Here is a 24,910-nt window from a genome sequence, read left to right as displayed (position 1 = left end):
ATGTTCTTTTCTAGATGTAATAAAAATTGGAGGATTGTTTTGAAATAATAGTAGAAGTCTATTGATATCCAAAACATTAGGAGTATGATTTATGGAATATAGTGGATGAATAACTTATGAGTTCTTTTTTATATTATAATGCACACTGGTATAATCTGGACTGACAAGTGTCACATACCTGCACATGCACAATACGAATTGTGTGATACAGTTAACAGAACATGAAACTTTCAGTATCGTCACATAAGAGAAAAAATTTGAAGATTTGATGAGTTTTATCTTCTCATTGTGTATTGTTTGATGCAGTGTGCAGCAGCTCTATTTAAAATCATATAAATAACATCGATTTGCCTTCTGTCAAAATATCTTGTCATGTTGTGTTGCGTTCGATGCAGTGTGCGGACGGCCTAACATCTTATGGACCCTCTCATAGTTTAAGTGCCTCCAACAACTCTAGCTCTTGCATCGTTAATGGAGTAATCCAGAATAAAATTTTTAAAGTTCAAAAACACAGTGAATATTGTTATAAACTTATTTATCAGTATCATAGATTTTCAAGTAATCTTATAATCTTTTTAACCCTCCGAGCGTCCATCATATTTTCCTAAACGTCCATCTGTTTTTATAGGTTTTGCAGTCTGTTTTTGCATAATTCATAAAAATCTTAGGAATGGTTTAAATATAGATTATTATACATAATTTTTCTTGTAAAGAATCACAGAATATGATTATATAAAAATACAAATTTAAGAAAATCTTTCTTTTTGCAACAGCCTGTGAAAGGGAAAAAATATTTTAGAAAATATTTTTTAATATAAAAGTATCCACATGTTATTATTATATTACTTCTAGAACAATTTCATAATAGGCAAATTATAGCACATTTAGCCATGAACACATAAATATACAGGGTTATAGGGTTCTGTGAATATATTCATAATGTTATACAAACTTACATGGATATGCACAAAATTGAAATTTTGTCTATTTGGTATTGCTAAGTAACACAAGAATAAAAATTATTTTCATGCAGTTAAATGCTTTTGTTATTTACCTTTTTTGAAGTAGTTTGTAGATTAGATGAAGAAATTAGTTTTTTACAACACGACACACACGAAAAAAACACGTGTATTTTTTTTAATTAAGATGAAGGAGTCAAAAATTGCCATGTCAAAGAGACTATAAAAGATTTTTTTCCAATAGCGAGTGGTGGTCCGCGAGCATGATATGTGATAGATGGATTTATCTTTCATGTCCACTTCACCCATGTATAAATTATGCTGCTGTATCATATATGGCTTTACAGCCTCACGGTGACTTTTGAACCGGTAGGTCTTGGGCATGACAAGCTGTTGACAAAAGGTATACTGGTTTTCGCATTTTTTGTTTGTTTGTACCCTACTGCTAACACAGGCCCTCTTCTAAAATAAACACTCTATTGTTATATTATTATAATATTGTATATATATTAATATAATATTACGCCAATAATAGCGCGGGTTGAATTAATTTGATCTGCAAGTGCCCGCCGTCTTAAAATAAGACGGTGACGTTTAGAGAAAGGTGCCGTCGACTTAAAACAATTCGGCCGGCGCTCGGAGGGTTAATAACAATGGACAACCCTCTAATAGCTACCCATCTGCTCATATTACTGTATAGCTAAAAGTATTAGCACTGTGTCTTCTTGAAACTTGTAGTAGCATTTAGCATAGAGACTCCTCTAATCGGAAACACTTAAACAAACCATGTTTTAGGAAACTTGGCCTTACCCAATAATATAACAAGAAGCTGTCGTTTTCTTTAAGAATAATTTGAATTCTGTATCCCAGTGTTCCTTCTTACCCTTATTTTAGGCTTTTATGTTGTGTGTCACCACAGGATTACTTTTCCTAGTGTAGCCAAAAACTAAGTACATGCAAGATAAGCTAAAAGGTGTTTGTTTCAGATAGAGGATGCACTTGGAAATACATGGCAATGGATTTATTTCATTTCTATGGTCATACTTGGTGCTTTTTTTGTGATGAATCTAATTCTTGGTGTCCTCAGTGGGTAACTATCTCCTGCTTTTATTACATTAGCATAATTTGTATGATATATAAATAGATTTACATTTTCTAAGCTGTTAACTCAGGGTGGAACACTTTCAATATTATATTGAAGATTTCTTTATTTTTTAAGTAAATTACAAATGCATTTGAATTCTACCTAATAATGTTATTAGTGTTATGTAATATTACGAGACAGATTAAAATATCTTTTATTTTCTAAGGTTGAGGTTCACACACTTTAAAAGTTCAAGTAGTTACTTTTTATTGAGACTTAATGTTTGTCCAAAGTTTATACCTTTTAGAGTCTTTTAATACTTAGTATATGAAAATACTTCAAAATTTTCATTTTACAATTGGTGATTCTATATTGTGAAAATTACTAATTATTTTCAAACAATGTTTTCTCAACCTTATAAGCTTAACAATATTTTTAAACAAAATGTGGTACATGCTTGGAAAACTTCAGATTAGGTGGGAAAGAGAAAGTCAAATGGGAGACAAGAACAATATAAATATAAACAGAACTAAGATTCTTCACATTTCAGCCTGCTGAAGCTAAGTTTTGTCGATTTATTGGATTTTCGTCACATTTTCAAGAACTGTTTATTTTACTTTGACTCGCATTTGTTAACTGTTCCATTCCTATGTCAGATGTCAATAGTCTAGTATCATTATTCCAAGCTCTTATGTTGAATCAACATGTTAATAGCAACGTCCTGTTGTGTAACAATAGTAGTAAAGATATGGACTTCGTTTTTAAAAATAGTTTTGTGTCAATGCTATGGTACGTATCAGCTGTAATTTCCAGAGTATCATAGTAAAAATGATGTAACTTTTCCTGAATGATGTCTTTATTTATCTCCCCACTTCTTATACAGTGGAATGAGCGTTAGGCTTTTTCCCTTCATGGTTGAAACACATACCACCATTTATCCACCCCTTCCACTCCTCACGAGAACTTTTGTATTTATTTTTTTTTTATTTAAAAACAAAAGGAGAAACTGATCCCCTTTTGAGCCTTACTCTGCCCGTCCTCATGGGCCACTGGCCTGTGCGAGGATCTTATCAAGCAGAATAAGAGGGAGAGTCGATACAGTACAAGGTTGATGGTACTGATAAAAAGTGCAACGGTCACAGACAGGATTCGAACATGCGCTATCTCTAACTCAGACTCGAAGTCCAACGTCCGCTCAGCTATCGGCACTCCCTACTACAACACAAGATTTAGTAGTAATTAGTACATATGCTTGAAATTTATTATTTCTTAAAAAAATGTATCAAATCAAAACTACTTATATTTTATATATTACATTTTTTTAATCTCCGTCCTCTCAAAAGAACTTATATAATTTATGACTACTAGGTCTTCATTTTATTTGTTATACTGTATCTGCTTTGATACAATATAAATCCAGGCGAGTTACAGTATTAACGTTGTTGCAAAATTGTTATCTGCTAGACCCATCTATAGTGTATTGCTGCTTAAGTGGAATTACAATATGTTACTGTGAATATAAAAATATTCTATTACAATAATATTCGTTTTCAAGTATGTGACTTTTTCTTCTGAATGGTCTGGCCGTGTGATGGACACAGCTAGTTTTACCATCATACTTTAGTGTATATTAACATTAATTTCTGTTATGAAAGCTGTTATAATGTACTATGCATATGTTAACAGAGAGTTTTCCAAAGAAAGAGAAAAAGCTAAAGCGAGAGGTGATTTCCATAAGTTAAGAGAAAAGCAACAAATAGAAGAGGATCTGAGGGGGTATCTAGACTGGATAACACAAGCGGAAGACATAGAACCAGAGGGAGAGGACCAAGGCAACAATCAGGATGGAAAAAGTAATAATTTTCTGTTAAAAGTACACTTAAACTCTTTATTGTCACTAGATTTGTATTTCCCTACAAAAAGAAATGTTTGAAATGTTCCCAATAACATGTTTACATCCAGAATATTGTCTCATTGTAGCTCGCAGTTGCATAAACTGTAGCCTATAGATATATTTCAGCTTCTTAGGATAGATATAGTTTAGGAAGTTTAAGGGGTAGAGTGAGGCTAATACAATATATTTATTGCAATATTTCTGAGAAAGGCGTAGAAAGATTTGGTTATAACTGCATCACCTAAAATATTAATTTTTGAGGACAAAAGTTAGCTTATTTAACTTAGTTATTAAAATTATACAAATGTTAATATGGTTTGATACATTTGTATCCCATGGAACAACTAGTTAGATGGGATGTATTATGTTCAATTTTTCAGTTCATTTAACATAAAATCCGATAAATTGAACAACTATCTTTATGTCATAAAGACATAAGTTTCGCTTTATTTCCGTCCTTTCCTAGAAAATCAGGCGAAATCTTTCACTAGCCACCTGAGAAATTTGTTGGGTTACTAATGGGATACCCTGTATATATATTATAAAGTGTAATTAATTCTGGATCTGTGCTCTATTTGTCCCAATATATGACATTTTTAAGAACAAGTTGTTTTAAGCTAAGGAGAGAGAATAATAATCATATGTTAGTCTTGCTGGACACAATTCTGATAGTAAAAATATTTATGAGAAAATATCTTATAACTTATGTGAGTTCAGTAAACAAATTATACAATATTATGCACTGATTTTTGTTGTTTTCTGTGGGTATTAAGATTAGATATAATCTAGTTTCTCTGCTTTTAATAATTATGTCTTGTTTGTAATTACTCGTAATGCACACAATTTTTTTAGCAATTTATATGCAATGGAAATTAATATATTCTTACTCTTTTATTTTACATAGACAAAAACGACCGTGAAACGGAATCTGCTGATAGGTTAGAAGGAGACGAGGGAGAAATCCAGGAATCGTGGTTCAGAAGAAAGAAAAAAGATTTTGATAGGTATGTAATTTTGTATGGTTGATGAACATTTGAATTTATTGTTCTGCACCTTTTATCCTAGAACTGGTCTTGACAGCCTTATTGTGGTTGATTTGTAAAAGTTTTTAACCTGTTTTGAGATATTTTTTTACTCAAAAGTGTACATATTATAAAGCATGTGTTTTTAAAGTATGAAATGAAGAATTGGGTTGTGTTATGAAAGAAATAAAAATAGTTATAAAATAGTTTTTGTTATAACATTTTATTGTAAAATTACAGCTTTTGTGTTTCCTAATTCCTAGTCAAAGATTTTTAGTATAAATCAAGATAGTTAAATAATGGAAAATATACCTATTATAAAAAAACTGTAAAACTTTTTTTACAAAATTTAAAAATGCTCTACTAAGATTTATAAATTAACTGCAAGTTTACAAAAATACCTTACAAAGCCTTTTTTTTAATTTGCCTATAAAAATAAAGTTTTACAAATTATTCCAATACCTGTTATAATAACAAATACTACAGTTTTATGTTTTATGGAGTAATATTTTTCATTGTACCTCATATATATATATATATATATTGTATCTGCTTGGTGACTATATAAAAATAGAGAAAAGTTATAGTTTTCAGATGTATATATTGAAATATTTGTATCTCCACTCGCTTATTTTTTATTTCAAAACACAGGTTACTTTATGGATAACCCTCACTTATACATATGTATATACAAGGTATCCAATAGTTCCGGAATGGTAAAATATTTTTGACACAATTTAAGATAGAGCTACAAAACTTGGTAAAGACTTCCTGGGCAAAAAACTTCCAATTTAACACATATATTTTTATGTAAATAATAAATAAACTTCTGATGCTTGAATCATTGTCATTTCATCCCTAGATTATGTCATAGTAATAGGATTCAGCAATCATCAATTGCTCTAGTTTTATCTGTGAATAAATTAATCAAACTATCATGACCTTGGTTACGTTTACCAAATAATCTTAAACTGAAGCCATCTTTGAACGGCTGCCATTTCGAACTCGGTGTTTTAATAAAGGTTTTTAATTTGATGTACATACCAACCTATGCTTACATTAAAAAATTTTCTTCTTCCTCCTTGTGGGCCGTACCCTTGAGGAAGTAGTGGATCACTGGATATGTGTTAATTTAGATTTTTTGTCCAGTAAGCCCTTACCAAGTTTTGTAGTTCTTAAATCGTTTCAAAAATACTGAAGCCATCTTTGAACGGCTGCCATTTCCAACTCGGTGTTTTAATAAAGGTCTTTAATTTGATGTACATACCAACCTATGCTTACATTAAAACATTTTCTTCTTCCTCCTTGTGGGCCGTACCCTTGAGGAAGTAGCGGATAACTGGATATGTGTTAATTTAGATTTTTTGTCCAGTAAGCCCTTACCAAGTTTTGTAGTTCTTAAATCGTTTCAAAAATAGTGAACCGTCCCGAGATTGTTTGCACACATTGGTTATACTATGTAGGCCCATGTAAAATATATAAGTGTACACCTTGAAAAATGTGTTTGATAAAGAGTATTATTTTCGTTATTTACTATGACCTAGATGACCAATGTTTAGCTTTCATTATTATGGAAACATGCCATTTTACATTACCTGACTACAGCTGTGAGTGACCTCATGATCAACAAAACAACAAAATACATCAGTTAGATATAATAAAAGAAAATGTAATACTTTACACAGTTGTACCAACCAGAAGCATGAAATATATAATGGCTAATTTTAGGAAGAGTTCACAGCCTGCTGTTCAGTGCTACTATCTACAAGTACAGTAGAACTATGTAGTCAAAGTTTCACGGCGAGACTGTCTGATCACTACATGATTGTGGTACCACTATTTCCGGTTGTTAACACTCTTCATACCATGTTATTGGGTTAACAGCTGCTATTTGATGTTGGGATGAAGAAAAAGGTTATTGTATTGTAAAAATGAAACAACCCCTCATTTTTAGGTAGTCTACCTGATCTGTCTACAGAGCTTACATAATTGTTGGAATAACTACATGTCTCAAAAATATAATATTTTATTTTCCGATAATTTTAAGTCTATACTAAAATCCTCCTCCGTAGACTAATGGATATAGTCTCGGCTCTCTAACTGAGAGATCACGGGTTCAAATCCCGGGGAGGTCCAATCAGGCATAGACAGGATTAGTGTACTTTGCAAATAAATATCAGTGTAATAATAATAATAAAAAACCAGTGAACATCGAAGCCGGCATAGCGTAAAGCTGAGGCTTAAAAGAGAGAGAAAAAAAAAAAAAAAAAAGTCTATACTATACTTTTACGTTTAAAAGTTATGACAAAGAGAATTTTATCAGTTAAATTAATAACTTGTGTAGTACAATGAGTCAGTCAATGTTGGCGTTTTTGAGCATCAGTACTTCTTACGAGAAATGTGTCTGCAACTGTAGGTGGTTCATTTTAGAATTAAAATTCAAGTTCAGTCTAAGAAACTTAAAGTTTATTTTAGAATTACTTTTATTATTATATTAGAATATTAGAATTACTTTATTTTAGAATTAGAAACTTGGTTCATTTTAGAATTAAAATTCAAGTTCAGTCTAAGAAACTTAAAGTTTATTTTAGAGACTAAGGTAGTATTCAAAGCTATATATATATATGGTTTCCAATTGAGTACAGTTTTGTAAACTATATAAATATATATACATAAGACAGTTATTGAATACATATTGTACTAAGCATATTGTATTGTAGAAACATACAGGCTAGTACTATAGTAAATTTTGGTTTGAGAAGGTTTACATTCAATCTTCAACCCCTTTAAATGCTAACATTCAATTTGATCAAACATATAAATTTACATTCAATGCCACCCTTAGATCGTTTTGTACATTTCGTAACAGGATTGTAATTTTATTATTTAATATTTTGGTACATATTTTGACTATCACTACATGAAAAGAAGACATTTCATGAAACAAATGAAGTTTTATATAGTCCTTGTGTAAAAAATGAACTAGTTTACGAGTTCTAAAACCACAATACAGTCAGGTGTGCGGTTGACTCATCTGCTGTTCTGAGTTGGTCGCTATGACAGCTATGTTTATGTGATTGTTTATATTCTCGTTGAAGCTTATTTTTATCTTTGTAGAATGTGAATGACCCTCACACATAATGACCATGAATAACCCGATATGAAAAAAAAAAACAAATTTTTGTTGTTCTTTGTTAAACTGTTATAAAATAAAAACAGTATTTGTAGGTAACGAAATAAAGTAGCTGTAACTTATTTACTAACCCTTTCTGGTATAAATGACTTGGTTTTCTTGGGTTCACCTAGTAAAAAAGTGCATGGTACTGTTCGCAAGTACATATGAAAGTCATCAGGCACTGAAATGGCTGGATTGGATGTTTCATTCATTGAGTTTATGATTTTATTACAGGGTCAACAGGAGGATGCGGCGTGCTTGCAGAAAGGCAGTCAAATCTCAGGCATTTTACTGGCTCATCATCATTTTAGTTTTTCTCAACACAGGAGTACTTGCAACTGAACATTACGGACAACCAAATTGGTTAGATGATTTTCAAGGTAATGTCAGATTTTTTGAAATTAATGCTTTAATAACTTATTCATCATACATTTGGCATAGAGTAATTCTTGAAATTTGGATATACTTATAATACTTGTTAAAGTGGTTACTGTTTCGTTATTACTGATTTTCAATAATCAAGGGCAGTATTATTCTCTGCACTTTTATTAATATAACTGAATACCATCATAAGACCTTGAACAACTTGAACTTGAGCAACTTGACGAATAAGGATGATGTTTAAAACTGTTTGACCCTTATCAATTTTTCACAATTCATCTTAATGAACTATTGTCGAACAAAGAGGGAATGTGATTGGGGATGAAGTGAACTTGCTTCCTTGAAAGGTATAACAAGTTTAAAGTACCCTATTTTACAAATCAATATTAAATTGACTTAAAAAATATCAAACTCTTAAGACTATAAAAATTTGGGTGGCTGAATTATTGGTTGTTTTTGAAGGTATGACAAAATACTTTAACGCTTAGGCTTTGGCCCTAACTGATTTCTCACAGAGTTGGTGGCCAGTTGTGTTCAAAGTCTCCACTCGGCAATAGCTTAATCAAGTACACCACTCTGACTCCAATTTAAATGGCACAATTTGAGCTCCAGATTAAAATACAATTTTTGAACACGTAAGACATTTACTAGCTCAATTGAAATATTTTTAATGCTTATCCATCCTTATTTTGTAAAAGTACATGGTGATATTTAATTTAAAGTATGGTTTTTCGTGATTATGTGTGGATTTAAAAGATCTTTGTTTGCTAAATAGAGATAAGATCAGGCTCAAGCAGGTCTCTAATATCAGTAAAATATAAACATTTTCATATTGTGATTTTTGGCTTCACCAAGCACACTATTTTTATACATTAGTATTTCAATAAAATGTTGGTGTACACTATTGCCGTTACAGTGACATTGACACTTGGATAAACAAAACAATTCCAGATAAATTTTCCATGTTATGTTCCACTACAAATAGTAAAATATCCATTTAGTTCCTTATTTGGCCAAGGGATTGCGGCACTTTCCAACCACACTTGGAACCAATTTTGACACTGTGTTTATGGTGAGTCAAATGCAGCGGTTGGCCGAGCTTAACTGGAAAATAGTGATGGCCACTCAGTGTGGCCCTTCTAGTTGACAGGCCCTACGTGATGATAGTCCTTCTATCTGACAAAGAGAGCTATTTGTCAGATAGCTCATGGCTGCCTTGGCCACCATGAGGTTCCCCCTGAGCTGAGTGAACAATTACATAGGTTGCAAATCAAGCTCTAAGTCTGCTATTAGTTGTGGAAATCTAGTAGTACAACTCATTGTACCAAACTGAAAGAGGTGTGGCATGTATTGAATCAAATTTATTATCAGAGCAAAAAAAATTGAAATAAAATAAGATTATGTAAAGAACAATTCACCAAGAAAACAGTATAGTTTCTGAATCAACATTTAGTTCAAAAAATTTAAATTTTACCCAATATTTGAATATGTTTTCGTATAGCTAGGGAACTAGTATTTAATATAATGACTCAATGTTTACATGAGAAGAGGCATACAGACTAAACATTGCTAGAAACACTTTAATCTAACTATAGCATAGAACAGAATAACACTGCTGTGCGTTGACTGCTCATATATCCACAGCAGCAAGGCAGTGTGATGACACTTGACACTAGGATGACTGATGCGCTTCGGCCATCGTCTATGTTTAATTTGGGTTCTGAGACTTGCTTCAAGCAAAGATACAAGGTAGTCAATTCATTTTATTCTTTCCTCTCTTACTTGCTAATATAATTGTGAAGCTTGAAATTCTTAAAACATCCCGACATATACCTGTAACTGTCAAGTAAGAGGGTAAGGTGGTATATGGTATTTGTACTTATTTCAGCAAAAGTTTGGAGAAACACCATGGATTCCTAATATATATATATATATATAGAGTTTCAATCCTTTGTTGATGTTATATATTTTTTAATACTCTTTTTCCATTTCAGAGGCCACAAATATGTTCTTCATAGCTCTCTTCACTCTTGAGATGCTTTTAAAAATGTACAGTTTAGGTTTTCAGGTGAGTATTTAGTACATAAACCTTAAAAATATGAAAAATAATGACGTTTTGTGGAGATATATATATATATATTTAGTTAAAATACTGTAGGTTTAATTTGGTAATATTCATAATTTATCTTAGGGATTTCATCAGGATGCTTTCTCATTGGTTTGAAGACCAATCTTTTGCTAAAACATCGACGGATAGAAAAATGTAATTCATAGAAAAATGAGACCACTTTTGTAACACTTTATACAGATATTATTAGTACAACATTATACTTTGATAAAAAAATACATCAATAAAAATCCATAGGTACATATTTTTTATAATAAATAAATTTTATTTGCAGTTGCCATGAGTATCATAAAAGTACACTAAATATATTTAGACTGAAATTTTATGAGAAAATATGTAAAAATATATTTAAATACTATTAGCTAAAATTTAATGACATTAATACACTTAGCCCATTTAAATTTTAATTATTGTTGTCTATGTACTGTACACATTAAATTCATATCAGTTAAGCTTAAATACAAACATAAGACTTAACGCTTGTTGTAATCATTTTGTTTTGTTTCAGGGATATTTTGTTTCATTATTCAATCGTTTTGATTGTTTTGTTGTTATTGGAAGCATATCAGAAATGATTTTAACAAGAACACACTGGATGCCACCATTAGGTGTTTCTGTTTTGCGTTGTGTCAGATTGCTCAGGGTTTTTAAAGTTACCAAGTAAGTGCTATTTATTTACCTTATTCACACATATATTTATGTTTATTTATAAGTAGTTTTATTTCTTTGAAATAGTGCCAAATGATAGAACATATACAGTTAGGATCACATGTTTAACTTTGTAACCAACATGAAGTATAACTCACTCTAAATATACTATTTTGTGTGGTATATTTTCACCAACAATGTTCTATATATTAATTGTATTGCAGAATAATCATAGTTAAAAAATATTTAACCTAGTATAAATATTTTCGTAATACCTATCAATTCTAGACAAGCTAACATAGAAAGTATAAGAATATTTTGCCATATGTTTCTCGTTTCAACTAACCTGTAAACACTTGATACGGACCATCTTATGCTAATGCTTATAAGCAACAAAAGCCTTTATAAATAATTCTTTTCAATAATAAATTTGTGTCACTAAACCTAATCAATAGTATAATTTTAAATAATAGTATGAGTAACAGAACCTCCTAACCTGTTTTAAGATAAATTTACTTTGAAATTTATTGATGCTGTTCATTGCTGAAACTCTGTAATTAACAATAGGAGATTTGAATCAATAATAGGAATGAACTGGAATAACAAACGACTGCCACACTGTCACTGAGTTGATATATTAAATGCTTTATATATTAATCCAAAGTAGCAGCACAAAGCAAAACTACACTCAGTAAACAAGGACAACATTACTGTAAATAAATTATTTCATTAGAAGTTCAAAATACCACTACACGATGGCAACACAAGGAGAAATGTCATAAAGTAGATTTTGCTATTCTTTGGTATGGGACTTAAGTTCGTGGATTCCCGGAATAGTGAGTCATGATGCTGGTTAAGGGATAGTTAATAGCAATGAACCCTGTTTTGCACTGAGTATATCTGAAAAAATTTTGAGTTTCAATGGTGGTTATGGTTCCAATTATGGCTTTGATTTTGCTGGAGTGTAGGAAGAACCCTAACACACATCATTGGCTTGAGTGTGGTGAACTTAACACTGTACTGAAAAAAGTCTCCATGTTTTATGTTTGACATAAAGTTTAAGGATAATTTTATGAGAAGAAGGAAGATACATGTCCTGAAATATTGTATTTCTGTGTTTAGAAACAAATAATACAAACAAAAATGTTTATCAATATAGTCATTCTGTTATAATGTTATTATTTTGGCTGTGTTGTCACTTATTTAAATTTAGGTGTTTAATGTTACAAAAATTACAGGGAGTTTAGCACGTTGATTAAAAAACTTTCAGTAGCTGAGATATTTTCTCAGTTCCAATTTAATTGGTATGTGGTCATTTGTATAGCTCTCTTCATCTCTAGGTTTCCATCTGTTATGTTCTTAGTGTTTTTCAAAATTGTGTGATCAGAAGTCATACTTGTGTAATAGCTTAATCAAAGCCCTCTTCATCAATGTCACAGCTATAATGTTTTCAGATACTTACAGGTGAATACTATGTGTTAAAGGTATATTTTAACCTCATATATCTGTGTTTTATTTATTAGGCCCAAGTACATTGCAAATTCAGTGACACAACACAATAATTCCCTTCGTATTGGTAGCAGATTGTTAATACAAAGCTTATGAGTTATTTGTGAGAAAATAATAAACCCATCATGGTGTCAACCCTTTTATGGCGTAAAAAAATACCTACTGATTAAATGAGCTTGATTGAATATTAGTGAAATATTGAACAAAAGGCCAAATGATGTTTGTAACTAGTATTCAAAGAATGTATATAAGTGTATCATGTGGCTGAAGGACTGTATCGACTTATGAAATGAAATATGAGTTTAAATAATAATATGCCAGATATTTTTCTGATTAATTGATAGTCATATATTTGTCTCATGTAGTTGTGGATCTTGTATATATATATATATATATAAAGAATTTAATCTAAATTATTTTAATCAATTGTGATTAATAATAATATATTAATAAATGCTGTTCAAGTTATGGAATTTGTAGTCAAACTTAATTATATATCTGTTTTAAAAAGCGTAGTTTAAATCTTTGAAAAATGTAATCATACAAGAACTTTTGTTCGCAGATACTGGCGATCTTTATCAAACTTGGTCGCATCATTGCTGAACTCAATACAATCTATTGCATCCCTGCTGCTCTTGCTCTTTCTGTTTATTGTCATCTTTGCTTTACTTGGAATGCAAGTATTTGGTGGGAAGTTCAACTTTGAGAAAGCAGTGGAAGACAAACCTCGGCAAAACTTTGATAGCTTCTGGCAGAGTCTGCTCACAGTGTTCCAGGTAAAGTTTTTAATAGAAGGTAAATTCTGTGCTAGTTATGCGTAACAATTATTTTACTTAACACAATACAATATAAAATTGTTAATATTAAAAAATCTTTTCTGTCCAGTTTAATGCGTAATCTTGATGAAATGTTTTCAGATACTTACAGGTGAAGACTGGAATGCAGTGATGTATGATGGGATTCAAGCGTACCATGGAGTGGGAGGTTTTGGGATTCTAGCTTGCATTTATTTCATCATCCTTTTCATCTGTGGTAACTGTATCCTTTTGGAAGTATTACTTATAAACTGCCTACTAAAAGGGACAGCAGTTAGCTGCTGTGTAAATAAATTTTTCGATGCCCTAACCTTTTGTGAGGTGAAGTTTAATGATTATAGACCTTTAGATATCAATCAAGGACAAATAGTGTAATCAATCTGTGAACATCAGGATAGGCCTACTTACGGACTATTGTATTCCCTCAGTTTTGACACATTTTCTTTGTTTCAAGTTCAATATGGATGGACATTTTGAAGGATTACAGGGATTGCATACATTTGCCATTGTTATGCGCTACAACAGACTCATGAAGCTTTGAGAACCTGTATCTCCCCTGTTTTCAGGTGTGAAATCTTATGAAATAAGGTTAAGTGAGCAAAACAGGTAAACAATGAAGACGTAGCAATCAGACTGGTTGGAACATTGCCATACAGAGTGGGATGAACCCAACATAATACACTGTGTAAAGACACAAAAATATTTTTGTAGCTATTTACTTGTGGTGGTGAAGATGTGGGTGAGATGGCTGGACTGAACGCCACTCTACCATATTGCTTCACATCTTGCCAACACAAAACTCTACATTTTTACCTCAGTGATGTCCCTAAGACACCAACCAATCCAGATTAATAAATTAATACGACATGAGGAACTATACTTTAAGGATTAAGTAATTGTGAGTTTACGAAATATTTCATGTCCCGAAATAGTTTTACAAGTTGAAAATATAGTAGTTTTATTAATATTTTGCACATTATAATTTTGCTCTGTTCCTCTTTATCCATACACTTGCCGCCTTGTATACTTGCACAGTATGCATCCCAAGTCCTAGTAATGTTGCATGATTTTAAGTAGTGATTTATGTATTTGGTGGTAATATAACCTTAAAAAGAAACCCACATATTAGGAACCATTGCTGTATACTTTTTCAGTTGTCATATCACAACACTCATCAGATAAGAAGTCCACTTAAGAATAATAGGACTTTAAGTTTAAATGACAGTGTTTCAAGGTCCTAAAGTCAAAGACTTAAACAGGTTTTATAAGCATCAATTAAAATTACTTGAGATTCCACGCAATATACTATAATATGTTATTGAATAACACCAAAGATTTTAGTAGGAATTAAAATATTTTCAGCCAGTAGGGAGAAATCCTAAAATCAGAATCTATATCTTTCTTACTGGGAACACTTATCATGTATTAAAATAAAGTGATGAAACCCTATGCTAATATAATTTTGAAAATTAATTAGGTATATATACTATTTCAGTATTCATGCTAAATTTATACATATAGTGTTTGTGTGTCCAAGCATCAAAACCATCACATTTATTTATGCTCATGATTAAATTAAATCGCTTAAAGAACACATCTACCTTCTTTGTAAGCCAACTGTTTCTTTACCCTGTTTCTATCTACCTTTGGTTTACATTCTTGGAAAGTATGAATATATGTAAACCTCATACAATACATTATATTTCCTTGCTTTCTGATCTCTGTTTGCTACGTCATCCAATTTAGTTGGTCCAGTGTAGGAATTAAATAAATTTTTATATATCTTATCGATGTCATGTCCCTCATCAGTGCAAAATGGTCTCGCTGCCTGTCGATGACTTTCTCAGCCTAAAAACATTGCATATCTGGTGCAACAATGTCTGGAACCAATGCTTTGAGATTCCATTTGCAACAGATACAAGCTCGCTGCGCTTATTTGGTTCCTCAAATTGCGTAATCATGGAAGGAATGGCTGGTTGAGTAAAGTTACGCCGGTCCCTCTGTTTTTATTCCTTCAGCCACTGTAAATATTCTGTACCACAATGTTAAAGAAATCCAATTTAAAGTACCTTTGTGCACATATACACAATTTTGTTTATTAATTTTGATTTATAGCAATTTTATAACAATATCCAGAATATATTCCGGAATCTTTTACTGTTACTGCTTATTGAATCTGGAATCTCCTTCCTGATTCCATTTGCACAATAGACAGTTGTTCAGGTTTTGAGATGGTGCTAAAAAAACATTTGGAATCAGAATCATCTTTATTAATAATATTCAAGATTACAAATAGTGTCAAAGATTTAATTTTTATGGTGGATTCAGGTCAGTTCTCGAATGTTCTGTGGAGAAATTCTTTGAGAGAGTAAAAGGGTTGGTCCATGAGCCATTCTTTCAATGCTGCTTTTAGTAAGTGCACTCTCGTGTTTTTTAGTTCTTGCAGTAGTGTGAAATTGTGTTTCCTGCCAATGTAGAATAGTTGAGATTCATACAGCTTCTGATTGTCTGCTGGAAGGCTGTATAATTCACCATTTCTGGTAATGTATTGTTGAATATTTCTCTTCCTTAGCAGATCTTCTCCATCAGCATGCATTACAAATTCTAGTATGTATAGAGCAATTATTGTCATAATTGTCAAGGGTTTGAAAGCATCTCTGCAACTTTCCAAGTCCTGCTAGTACTCTGATAGATTTTTTTCTGGATGATCAGAACTCTTTTTTATAGTTTTTTGCTGTTGTACTGCAACACACAGCAAGGGTTTTCTTAGATGGGTTAAAAAAAAGAGAAATAGGCTAACCTAGCTGTGTAAGTGTTGCTGAGTTATTTTATTATAGTTTGATCATATATAGGCTAGTATTCAGTTTTTTGTTAAGGGTATCTGTAAGTGTAGTTCATGTCATACTACTACTATCTATAGTCAGGCTCACACACTTAATATGTGGCTCCATTTATACATAAGAAATTAGATATTAGGATTAGATATTAACTTTCCGTTTATAAGTAGTATGAGTTCTGTTGTTCTTTTCTCTTTGTTACGAGCATTGTTTATCACTTCCCACAATGCTTTTTGTTTGTTTTCTGTCCTATTTATGTCCTATATATAGTTAATGGATGCCTGTTTGAGCAGCTTTAGTGTTAGGTTATACCATTTATTCTTATTTGCCTCTTCTTTATGTGTCTGATCTCCTGTCACTTCATTTTCGACTTTGAGATGTTAAATAGTCCTTTTTAGTCTAAGTGCCTCCCTATCTACAGAGTGTTTTGGCTTATGCTTTGTTGTTGGCCTTTTCTACTTCCTGGGGCATGCTGCACCTAAGGCTTATGATACGGTGTTTATAAATATATTGTATACCTCTTCATTTACTGGAATGGATGACCATGGCAGGGGTACTGGGGGCTGGCAATCACGATGTGTATGTGTGTGGGGCCTTGTATATTTATATATGGAAACATGTAAGTAAATTTTGTTTGTGTATATTTCTATAAAACATTTAAATGTTTTCCTTTTTATTATTTGGTAATGTATTTATGGTTAAGTTTGTAGTACACTCTCAGACCATTAACATTATTATTCTTTATGAATATTATTTTATAATTTTAGATAGGCCAAATATTAATTTTAGTTATATTTTGAATGGTAAGGTTAAATGTAAAAATGGACCATTTCACATCAGTAAATGAGGATTTTCATTAATTCATTCAATACATTTTATATGGTTCGAATTTGTCACTGATACCATCTATAGTAAATTTTTATTGCTTTTTATGTGCACTGCTACTTTTCAAAACACTTGAAATTTCCCGGTTTTTTGGCAGTTCATCTTTCTATGAAAACATAATCGGTATTAGAGAATATTTTACTGTTGTAATATACTTGTACATCTTTGTTGTCTATTAGATTTTATACATTATGTGTAAATAAACAAAACCAATTGAGACCTATAAATATTTAGAATTTAAATTATTTAGTACAAGAATAGTAGAATATAGTAAGATATGAGTGAATTGTTTGATAGGCTAGAGAATAAAATATAGAGTGATTCAGGCTCGGTGGACTAGTGATTAATTTGTGACTAAATAATGCTATTTAGACTATTTAATTTAGAGCTAGAGAAAAAGGGGTGGATACAGGAATGATGCCACTCACCGTAGTTGTCTTCACAGGTTATATGAACCGCATGGCACTACTGAGGCGATGCATCCTCCTAAAGAACTCCCACAGGGGCTCTGTAGGCAGGTTTAAGGGTGAAATTGCAGAGAGTAGAAACACAGTTCACATCACTAGTCATTGGCATTGGTGAGGGGGGGGGGGGGTGAGACAAGTAGTTGTAAGAGAATCCCCATCTGTTCCAACAAAAGACAAACTCCACAAAATCTGATGGAGTCAAGGGGATTTTCTATAATACCCTCACCTTGTGTGAGTGAAAATCACATAGTATTTAAAGGCTGAGAACAATTATAGAATAGTAAGAGACATGTTCCTGGCACACAAGAAAAACGAGATGCACCTCACACTGAGTTACATTTTGGACTTTCTTTTGTTTTTTCTGCCCCACCACCACCCCTCTCCGCGAGGCCGAAGGCCTATTTCGAGAGGCGCTGCTTTTCACGCGGACCCGTTTTATTCTTCCTCATTTTCTCCCAGTTTTCCTTTATTTTCCTCATACCACGTGTCCTCTCCCCCAGACACCCTTTGTGCCTGGGATCATCGGAATTTTGCTTCTTTAATTTAGAATTTCTTTCCAATTGTTTCAATTGCTCTTTCTCATCTTTCTTTCATTCATCTTCCTTCATCATCTTCTTTCTTCTCCTTTAATTTAGTATTTTGCTTCTTTAATTTATAATCTCTTTCCAATTGTTTCAATTGCTCCTTCTCATCTTTCTTTCATTCATCTTCCTTCATCATCTTCTTTCTTCTTCTTTGATTTAGAATTTTGCTTCTTTAATTTAGAATTTCTTTCAATCAGTCCTACATTTTGGACTGACTGCTGACCCAGGCAGCGAAGGGACGCCATGCCGACCGATCATAACTGATCTCAGGTGATGGTGTATAAAATAAATTATCTCGGCCAATTGGGAGCAATCACTTGATTCTGTCATTGTCTATACAAGGGGTTATCAATCTTTCAGGCTTTGTGCCTTCCTTAGTAAAGTGAAATTTGGTCACGCCTCCCATGTACCATTCATTACCACTTTATGTGGTTGACACAGTAGTGAGATTTAAATTTGTACTTTTAGAATATGAATTTGCATGTTTTAAAGTTAAATAATTTTTTGGCAAAACGTTTAATACTACCTCAAATATCTATTTGAATGGTTTTTGCCTACACTTATTGTTGCCAGTAAATTTTTTTAAAATAAAACAATGAAACACAGAACTAAATTAATCTTCATAAAATCTACAAAATTTAGTTATTATATCAGTCACTTTATGAGATAGAAGGTTAACATTGTTTGTCTTTTAACAAGTTTTTAAATATCTGAATCGACCAGTTACAAAGCACATCACAGATCATTTTTTATGTTTAGTTTTGCTCGATATTTTGACTTTAGATAAGCCAATGTTGAAAAATCCAGTCTCGCAACAGTGTGGAGGAGAATGGTCATAACAACTTTGCAGCTTCCATAGCAACTTGTGGGTAAGCAGAAAGATAAGTCAACCAAAAATATTCCAAACCTATGTTTTGGAATTCTGCCTTTGCTTGGAAATTATATTTTTCGTCCATGGCCTATCATGAAATACACCCACATTGATTTTAATTGGAAATCATATCAACTTAAATGGCCAGCTCTCTGTCCTAACATCTGGAAAATACTATTCAATTTAATTTTAAAATTATACTAAGTGCTGAGATACAAGATCTTTAACACACGTTTTGACATTTTAATGTTTACTGGTCCAACAAACACAAAACACTAATACTATCATGTATACTATGCATGAACCATGAAAGCATCAGTAATCACTCAATAAACAAACGGTATGACACATGAGTAATGCGGGCATCACTTGCAAGCCGTGTTCCTCCACCACTTTCCTATTATTCTAATACACTGACGCCTCCCTTGAAAATCTCCTATACCTCCCCAGAGGGGTTGTCCCCTAGGTTGAGAACCATGGTCTATACAGTGCAGTGCAGCCAGCTTATTGAAATATTAGAGAGAGAACACAAGTATAAACCCAATTAATATAAACTATGAAATAATGTTTTTTACTAATGAAACAGATTTGTAAATATTAAATCAAATAAAATCAATGAATGGGTATATGAATAAATTCTTCTTAAGTGGTGAAAGGAGTGAAATTTTAGTAATTTCATTTAAATGTGCCAAAATTCTTATTATCACATAAACTTAGTTGATGTACAAAAGTGATAGACACCTGACACTTTCCACTATATACAAAATAATATAATTACTGTTTTCTTGATTTTATGATAATAGAGGCCTTTTTCATAACAGACCGTCAGAGTGTAGTCCCCCTTTGATATTGTGAATTTGGTAGTCTATTACATTTAATACATATATCCAAAAGTAATTTGGATAGAAAATACAAGCAAATAGAGATCACAATAATTCAAATAGGATTCCAAACACGGTACCATATAATTTATATATATGTATAAAACACTCAATAATTTTACAACCTCATATAGGTAAAATAATACAAGTAACATTAATAAAATGGTCTATAAATTATCAGTGTGAATTTTTATACCTGATATTGTTTTCAATACATGTCCTTAACTAAAATTTAAGATATCCTGCTAAATGTCTTCTTGGCCATTGCTGTAGACAACTTGGCTGATGCAGAGTCCCTTACTGCAATCGAAAAAGAAGCTGATGAAGAGGTAATTCGTTTTGACACAAACATTTTGTGGATATTAGTTATAATTTGCTTATTCACTATATGTATACCTTATTTTCATATATACATAAATATTACATACATAATTATTCATGTTTTACTTTTATACTTTTTTATATATTTTCTTGATATCAATTTATAATTGTTAGGAAATATTTTAGTTTATTTAAAAGCTAACTTGTTATCAACATGAATATCATAAGAATTGTGGATATATCTTCTAAAACACTGAATTGTTTGTTCTATTTCTTGCTTGTGGCAAGATAGGAATGAGGCAATGGTTATACCACGTGTTGAGTAAAGACCTGTGTTGAATAATATTTAATTGTTAAGAATCTGAGAATAAAACTACATAATTTTGAAATAAAAATTCAAAAAATATATTACACAAAAGTATCTGTATTATAATAAAATACAAGATGTTAAAATTCAAAAGTATAAAATAGCAAAATGTATTAAATTTTGTTGTAAAAACCAAAATTTATAGTGTTAAGGTTTCTGAAAGAAAATGGTAATAATTTTTATGTTTACAGAGAAAAGCGCAAAGTGGCAAATTTTTACCCATTTTCAATTGCTAAGCAACACAATGAAATAAACATAATAAAATTGACTTTCATACAAATTAACCCTCTCCCAGTTGAATTACTGTGACACACTTCTGACACTACCAGACTGAATTGATTGAGCCCGTGTTGTGTTCATCGCGGAAGAACACTCATGTTTTTATTATTTTAACAATTCTGTTCGAACAAAACTGCTACATATTATACATCATTGTAAATTATATTAAATTCTCCATATATGGTGGTTTTTGAAAAATTATTATGCCTATAAGGTAAAATAAATCTAATTACAAATATAGATCATACAAATACTCATTTTATTGTGTGAGTATTCATGTGTTCAAGAAATGTTTGTTTTTATTGTTATATTGAAATAAGACTACATGTTTTTATACTAAAAACAACATAATAATATGCCAGTAAAAACAATAGCTGGAGGAAGTTACAAATAGGTCTAATAACTCTATAAAATAGCAAGGAAGGAATTTTGATGAAAAAGTGCTAAATCACTGTCACTGAAGAGATAAATATAAGAGATAAAACATTTCATATATTACTCCTAGATAACATCAGAAGGTATAAAAACATGCAATGAACTAAAACAACCGAAAAAGAAGAAATCTACTCGTAAAATATTCCTATTTAACTCTTGTAATTATATCTGTTTGCAAAACTTGTGATAAAACAGTTTAAAAAGTAAATATTTTTAACATTTAAACAAAAATAATAAATTCTTTTTATTCCTCTTAAAACTGAAAAATTGATTTGTATCTTGGATTTCTTCAAAACAATTTTTATAATATTTATAAGTATTGGTGATTAAAAATCAATTTTTAATGCAATGTTATAAGACAAATTTCTATTATTTCATAATTGTATTTAAAATTAATTTAGCCAAACATGTAACATAGCCTGTTTCTTATTTACATAACATAGTATTAGTAGTAATCTAAATTTCCTTAGAAAACAAATTATGTGTAACAATGCAGATTTAGAGTAAGCTGTGTAAGTATGCTTCACATTTTTTTATAATTAGCATGAAGTGGTCATTTGAAATTTTAATAATGATTTAGGATCAATTTGCAGAATCTAGTTATATTAAAATTGTGATTTAGAAATTAAATTACATGTTCAACTGAAAAAATACAGCAAGCAGTTGTAAAATAAGAATTTATTCTGAAAAGACTAAATTAAAACTGTGTGACAACACAAATGACTGCTGTTGAAGCATTGCATAATTACTTGGTTGAGACAAATAATGAAATTAGAAGATTACAGGAAGAAAGTTTTAACCTCTAGTTGTTATTACTCCATAAAGACTTCATTTGTAATGAAGTTACAGAATTATTTCATGCTCTTGGGTCAAATGTACCCACATCACTTCTCAAAACAACCTTCTCCATAACAGCATTTTCAATTTATATTGTATACACTTCTTATGTTTCTTACTCATTTTCAACGTACACAGAGAGAACAAGTTATACCAGGACTGCAACTGAAGCATGGAGTCATATAGTTTGTGTGCCTATTTTAAATTTTCTAAGTGTCTCAAATCAACAACCAGTACATTGTTAGAAGTATTTTGTAGGCAGAAAAGCAAGCAGAAATGGATCAAATGGGAGAAGGTGGAGAAAATACTTCTCAACTAGAAGGTGAAGAGCACATGGATGATGATCAAAGAGATTATGACGGGAATATTGATGAGGAAAATGAAGAAATGTGAGTAATACACTAAAATGAAATGTATTTTCAATCCATATTTGATATTATGTTAATTAAATGATTTACACTATTTCAAAAAAGTAAAGTATATAGTATAATAATATAACCAAGTAACAACCTAAGTAACCTAAGTATGTTTTTGTGTACAATATACTTGTGTACTACCAAAAAATCATAGTTTAACAATTTTGTATTATGAAACACAATTGAACAAGTATCAAACAACAATTGGACAAGTACTGTGTTTTCTATTCATGGTTTTCTAATATTTTGTGATAAAACTTGTAATGAGGTTATAGTGTTATTTGAAATGTGAAGTATTTAAAAGTTTATTTAAATACACTTAAATTTTAATATTACATGCTTAAATATGTATACACATCATAAATAATCTTTTCACTACAAAATTAGTGAGAAACGGATTTTTACTGCCAGTAAGTATTTAATTTTTAGTTAGTTCTGTTGTTCCAATTGATCCAATGTTGTGTATTGAGACAACAGTGGAATGAAATGATAGAAAATGTTGGTTATTTGCTATAATTAATGTCTGCTCCCCGCTCACCTGCTGCGTGTTATTAAGTTTTCTTTTATGAAAGAAAACCACAAAAAGACAGCCTATGGCTATGGGCATTGAGTTTTAATAGGTTTCAATTGTATGTTTTGACAGACATATTTTTGTTGTTAAATTTGACTCTGCATGTTCAACATTATGTTTCTTGTTTTACTACCTTTCTTGCATGCTTAACACTATATTTTGACACCTGAAAAAGATAGCAGATGCATAATTTTAAGCATTGTGTTTCAGTTTTTGTGGTATATAAAAATGGTAATTCTTCTATTATAATTTTTATCCTATAGAAAAAACCTGATAAAAACCAGCAGGTTTTCTAGTTTTGTGATTAGCACATATCAGAAAACCTTGGTAAAAACATTCCTAATAAAATACAGGCAGACACCACTTTAGACTAGTCAGTCTTAAAAAACGATATACATTGTATGTAGAAACATGTAATGTATTTTTAACTTGTCACTAGGTCTGTCAAGGATGAAGACACAAGAAGTCACACTAAAGTCTGTTTGGAGGTGGGTGATAGTGAGGACTATTACGAGGAACAAAATGATAATCAAGGTAAATTATATTTTTACATGTAGTTGTCTTTTAATTATTGGAACAGCATTTGGTATAAATAAGACCAATACAGAAGTACGGCTCTTTATAAAACAACATTTTTTAAAAACTACATTTTTCACTGTCACTATTTCATAATTCAAAATTACTACAAGAAGTGAAGAATATGAATCGGATTGATTGTATCAAGGCCACATTTGAGTGCAGTGTTGTTAAGGTTGTTAAAGGATGTTATTTCTTTATAATAATGTCTTTATATACAAATACTGAGAGCTGTAGACTTCTTATCTGGTCTCAAAGAAACACTCACCCAAATCTCAGTAAAACATAAAAAGTTTTTATAGATGCTATATTTTAATATAGACAATCTGTTAAAAACAAAACACTGCCAAATATTTATAAACTTTATCAGCTCTTTTTGTTTGAAAATAAATACATATTTGATGGTGCCTTCTTTGTGTGATCAACAAATGCTATTACTATAATATCTCTAATAAAACAGAATCGTAACCAAACTCAACAAAATAAAGTATTTTAAAGACAATTCAATAATTACAATATTATTGATTTTTTACATTACCTGAATTCGACCTGAATATTTTAAATATTGATATGACTGAATTGGATTATTTTTATTCATAAACTTTTGAACAATCCTTCCCACTTAAACTCTCAGCTATAAAAGCGAAGAGGAATACAGCGGCCTGGATGACCGTGGGAATTAAAACATTATGTAAGAGAAAATGAAAATTATATGAATTTCATAAATTACTGAACCATCCTGAGCTCACTAAATACTATAAGCGGTTTTGTAATATCTTATGGAAAGTTATTGTTACTTCCAAAAAAATGGCCAATGACAGATTTATTTTGGATGCGATGAACAACTTACACGCAAAGTGGGAGGTGGTTAAAAGAGTTACTGCTAAGTTTAAAATCAAAGAGTTTGAGTATTTTGAACTCTTAATCAATAAATTTTCTGTAGTCTATAATTTCCAATAAACAACAAA

General features: G+C 31.1%; 1 protein-coding gene across 22 annotated transcripts in view; it reads left to right on the top strand.

The window, feature by feature from the left end:
* Positions 1 to 24,910, top strand: part of LOC124369221 (muscle calcium channel subunit alpha-1-like) — a 413,179-nt gene that overhangs the window by 202,540 nt on the left and 185,729 nt on the right. For all 22 annotated transcript variants that reach the window (XM_046827077.1, XM_046827074.1, XM_046827072.1 and 19 more), the window contains exons 8-18: positions 1,946 to 2,049; positions 3,730 to 3,896; positions 4,842 to 4,941; positions 8,369 to 8,514; positions 10,510 to 10,583; positions 11,152 to 11,303; positions 13,363 to 13,576; positions 13,718 to 13,838; positions 20,378 to 20,469; positions 22,638 to 22,768; positions 23,806 to 23,900. In XM_046827077.1, coding sequence (XP_046683033.1) covers positions 1,946 to 2,049; positions 3,730 to 3,896; positions 4,842 to 4,941; positions 8,369 to 8,514; positions 10,510 to 10,583; positions 11,152 to 11,303; positions 13,363 to 13,576; positions 13,718 to 13,838; positions 20,378 to 20,469; positions 22,638 to 22,768; positions 23,806 to 23,900 — 1,396 coding nt within the window. The remainder of the gene's footprint in view (positions 1 to 1,945; positions 2,050 to 3,729; positions 3,897 to 4,841; positions 4,942 to 8,368; positions 8,515 to 10,509; positions 10,584 to 11,151; positions 11,304 to 13,362; positions 13,577 to 13,717; positions 13,839 to 20,377; positions 20,470 to 22,637; positions 22,769 to 23,805; positions 23,901 to 24,910) is intronic.

This window comes from Homalodisca vitripennis, chromosome X (genome assembly GCF_021130785.1).
Source record: "Homalodisca vitripennis isolate AUS2020 chromosome X, UT_GWSS_2.1, whole genome shotgun sequence".
Lineage (NCBI taxonomy): Eukaryota > Metazoa > Arthropoda > Insecta > Hemiptera > Cicadellidae > Homalodisca > Homalodisca vitripennis.
The sequence above is the reverse complement of the archived record's forward strand: the minus strand, read 5'-3'. Positions and strand labels throughout refer to the sequence as shown.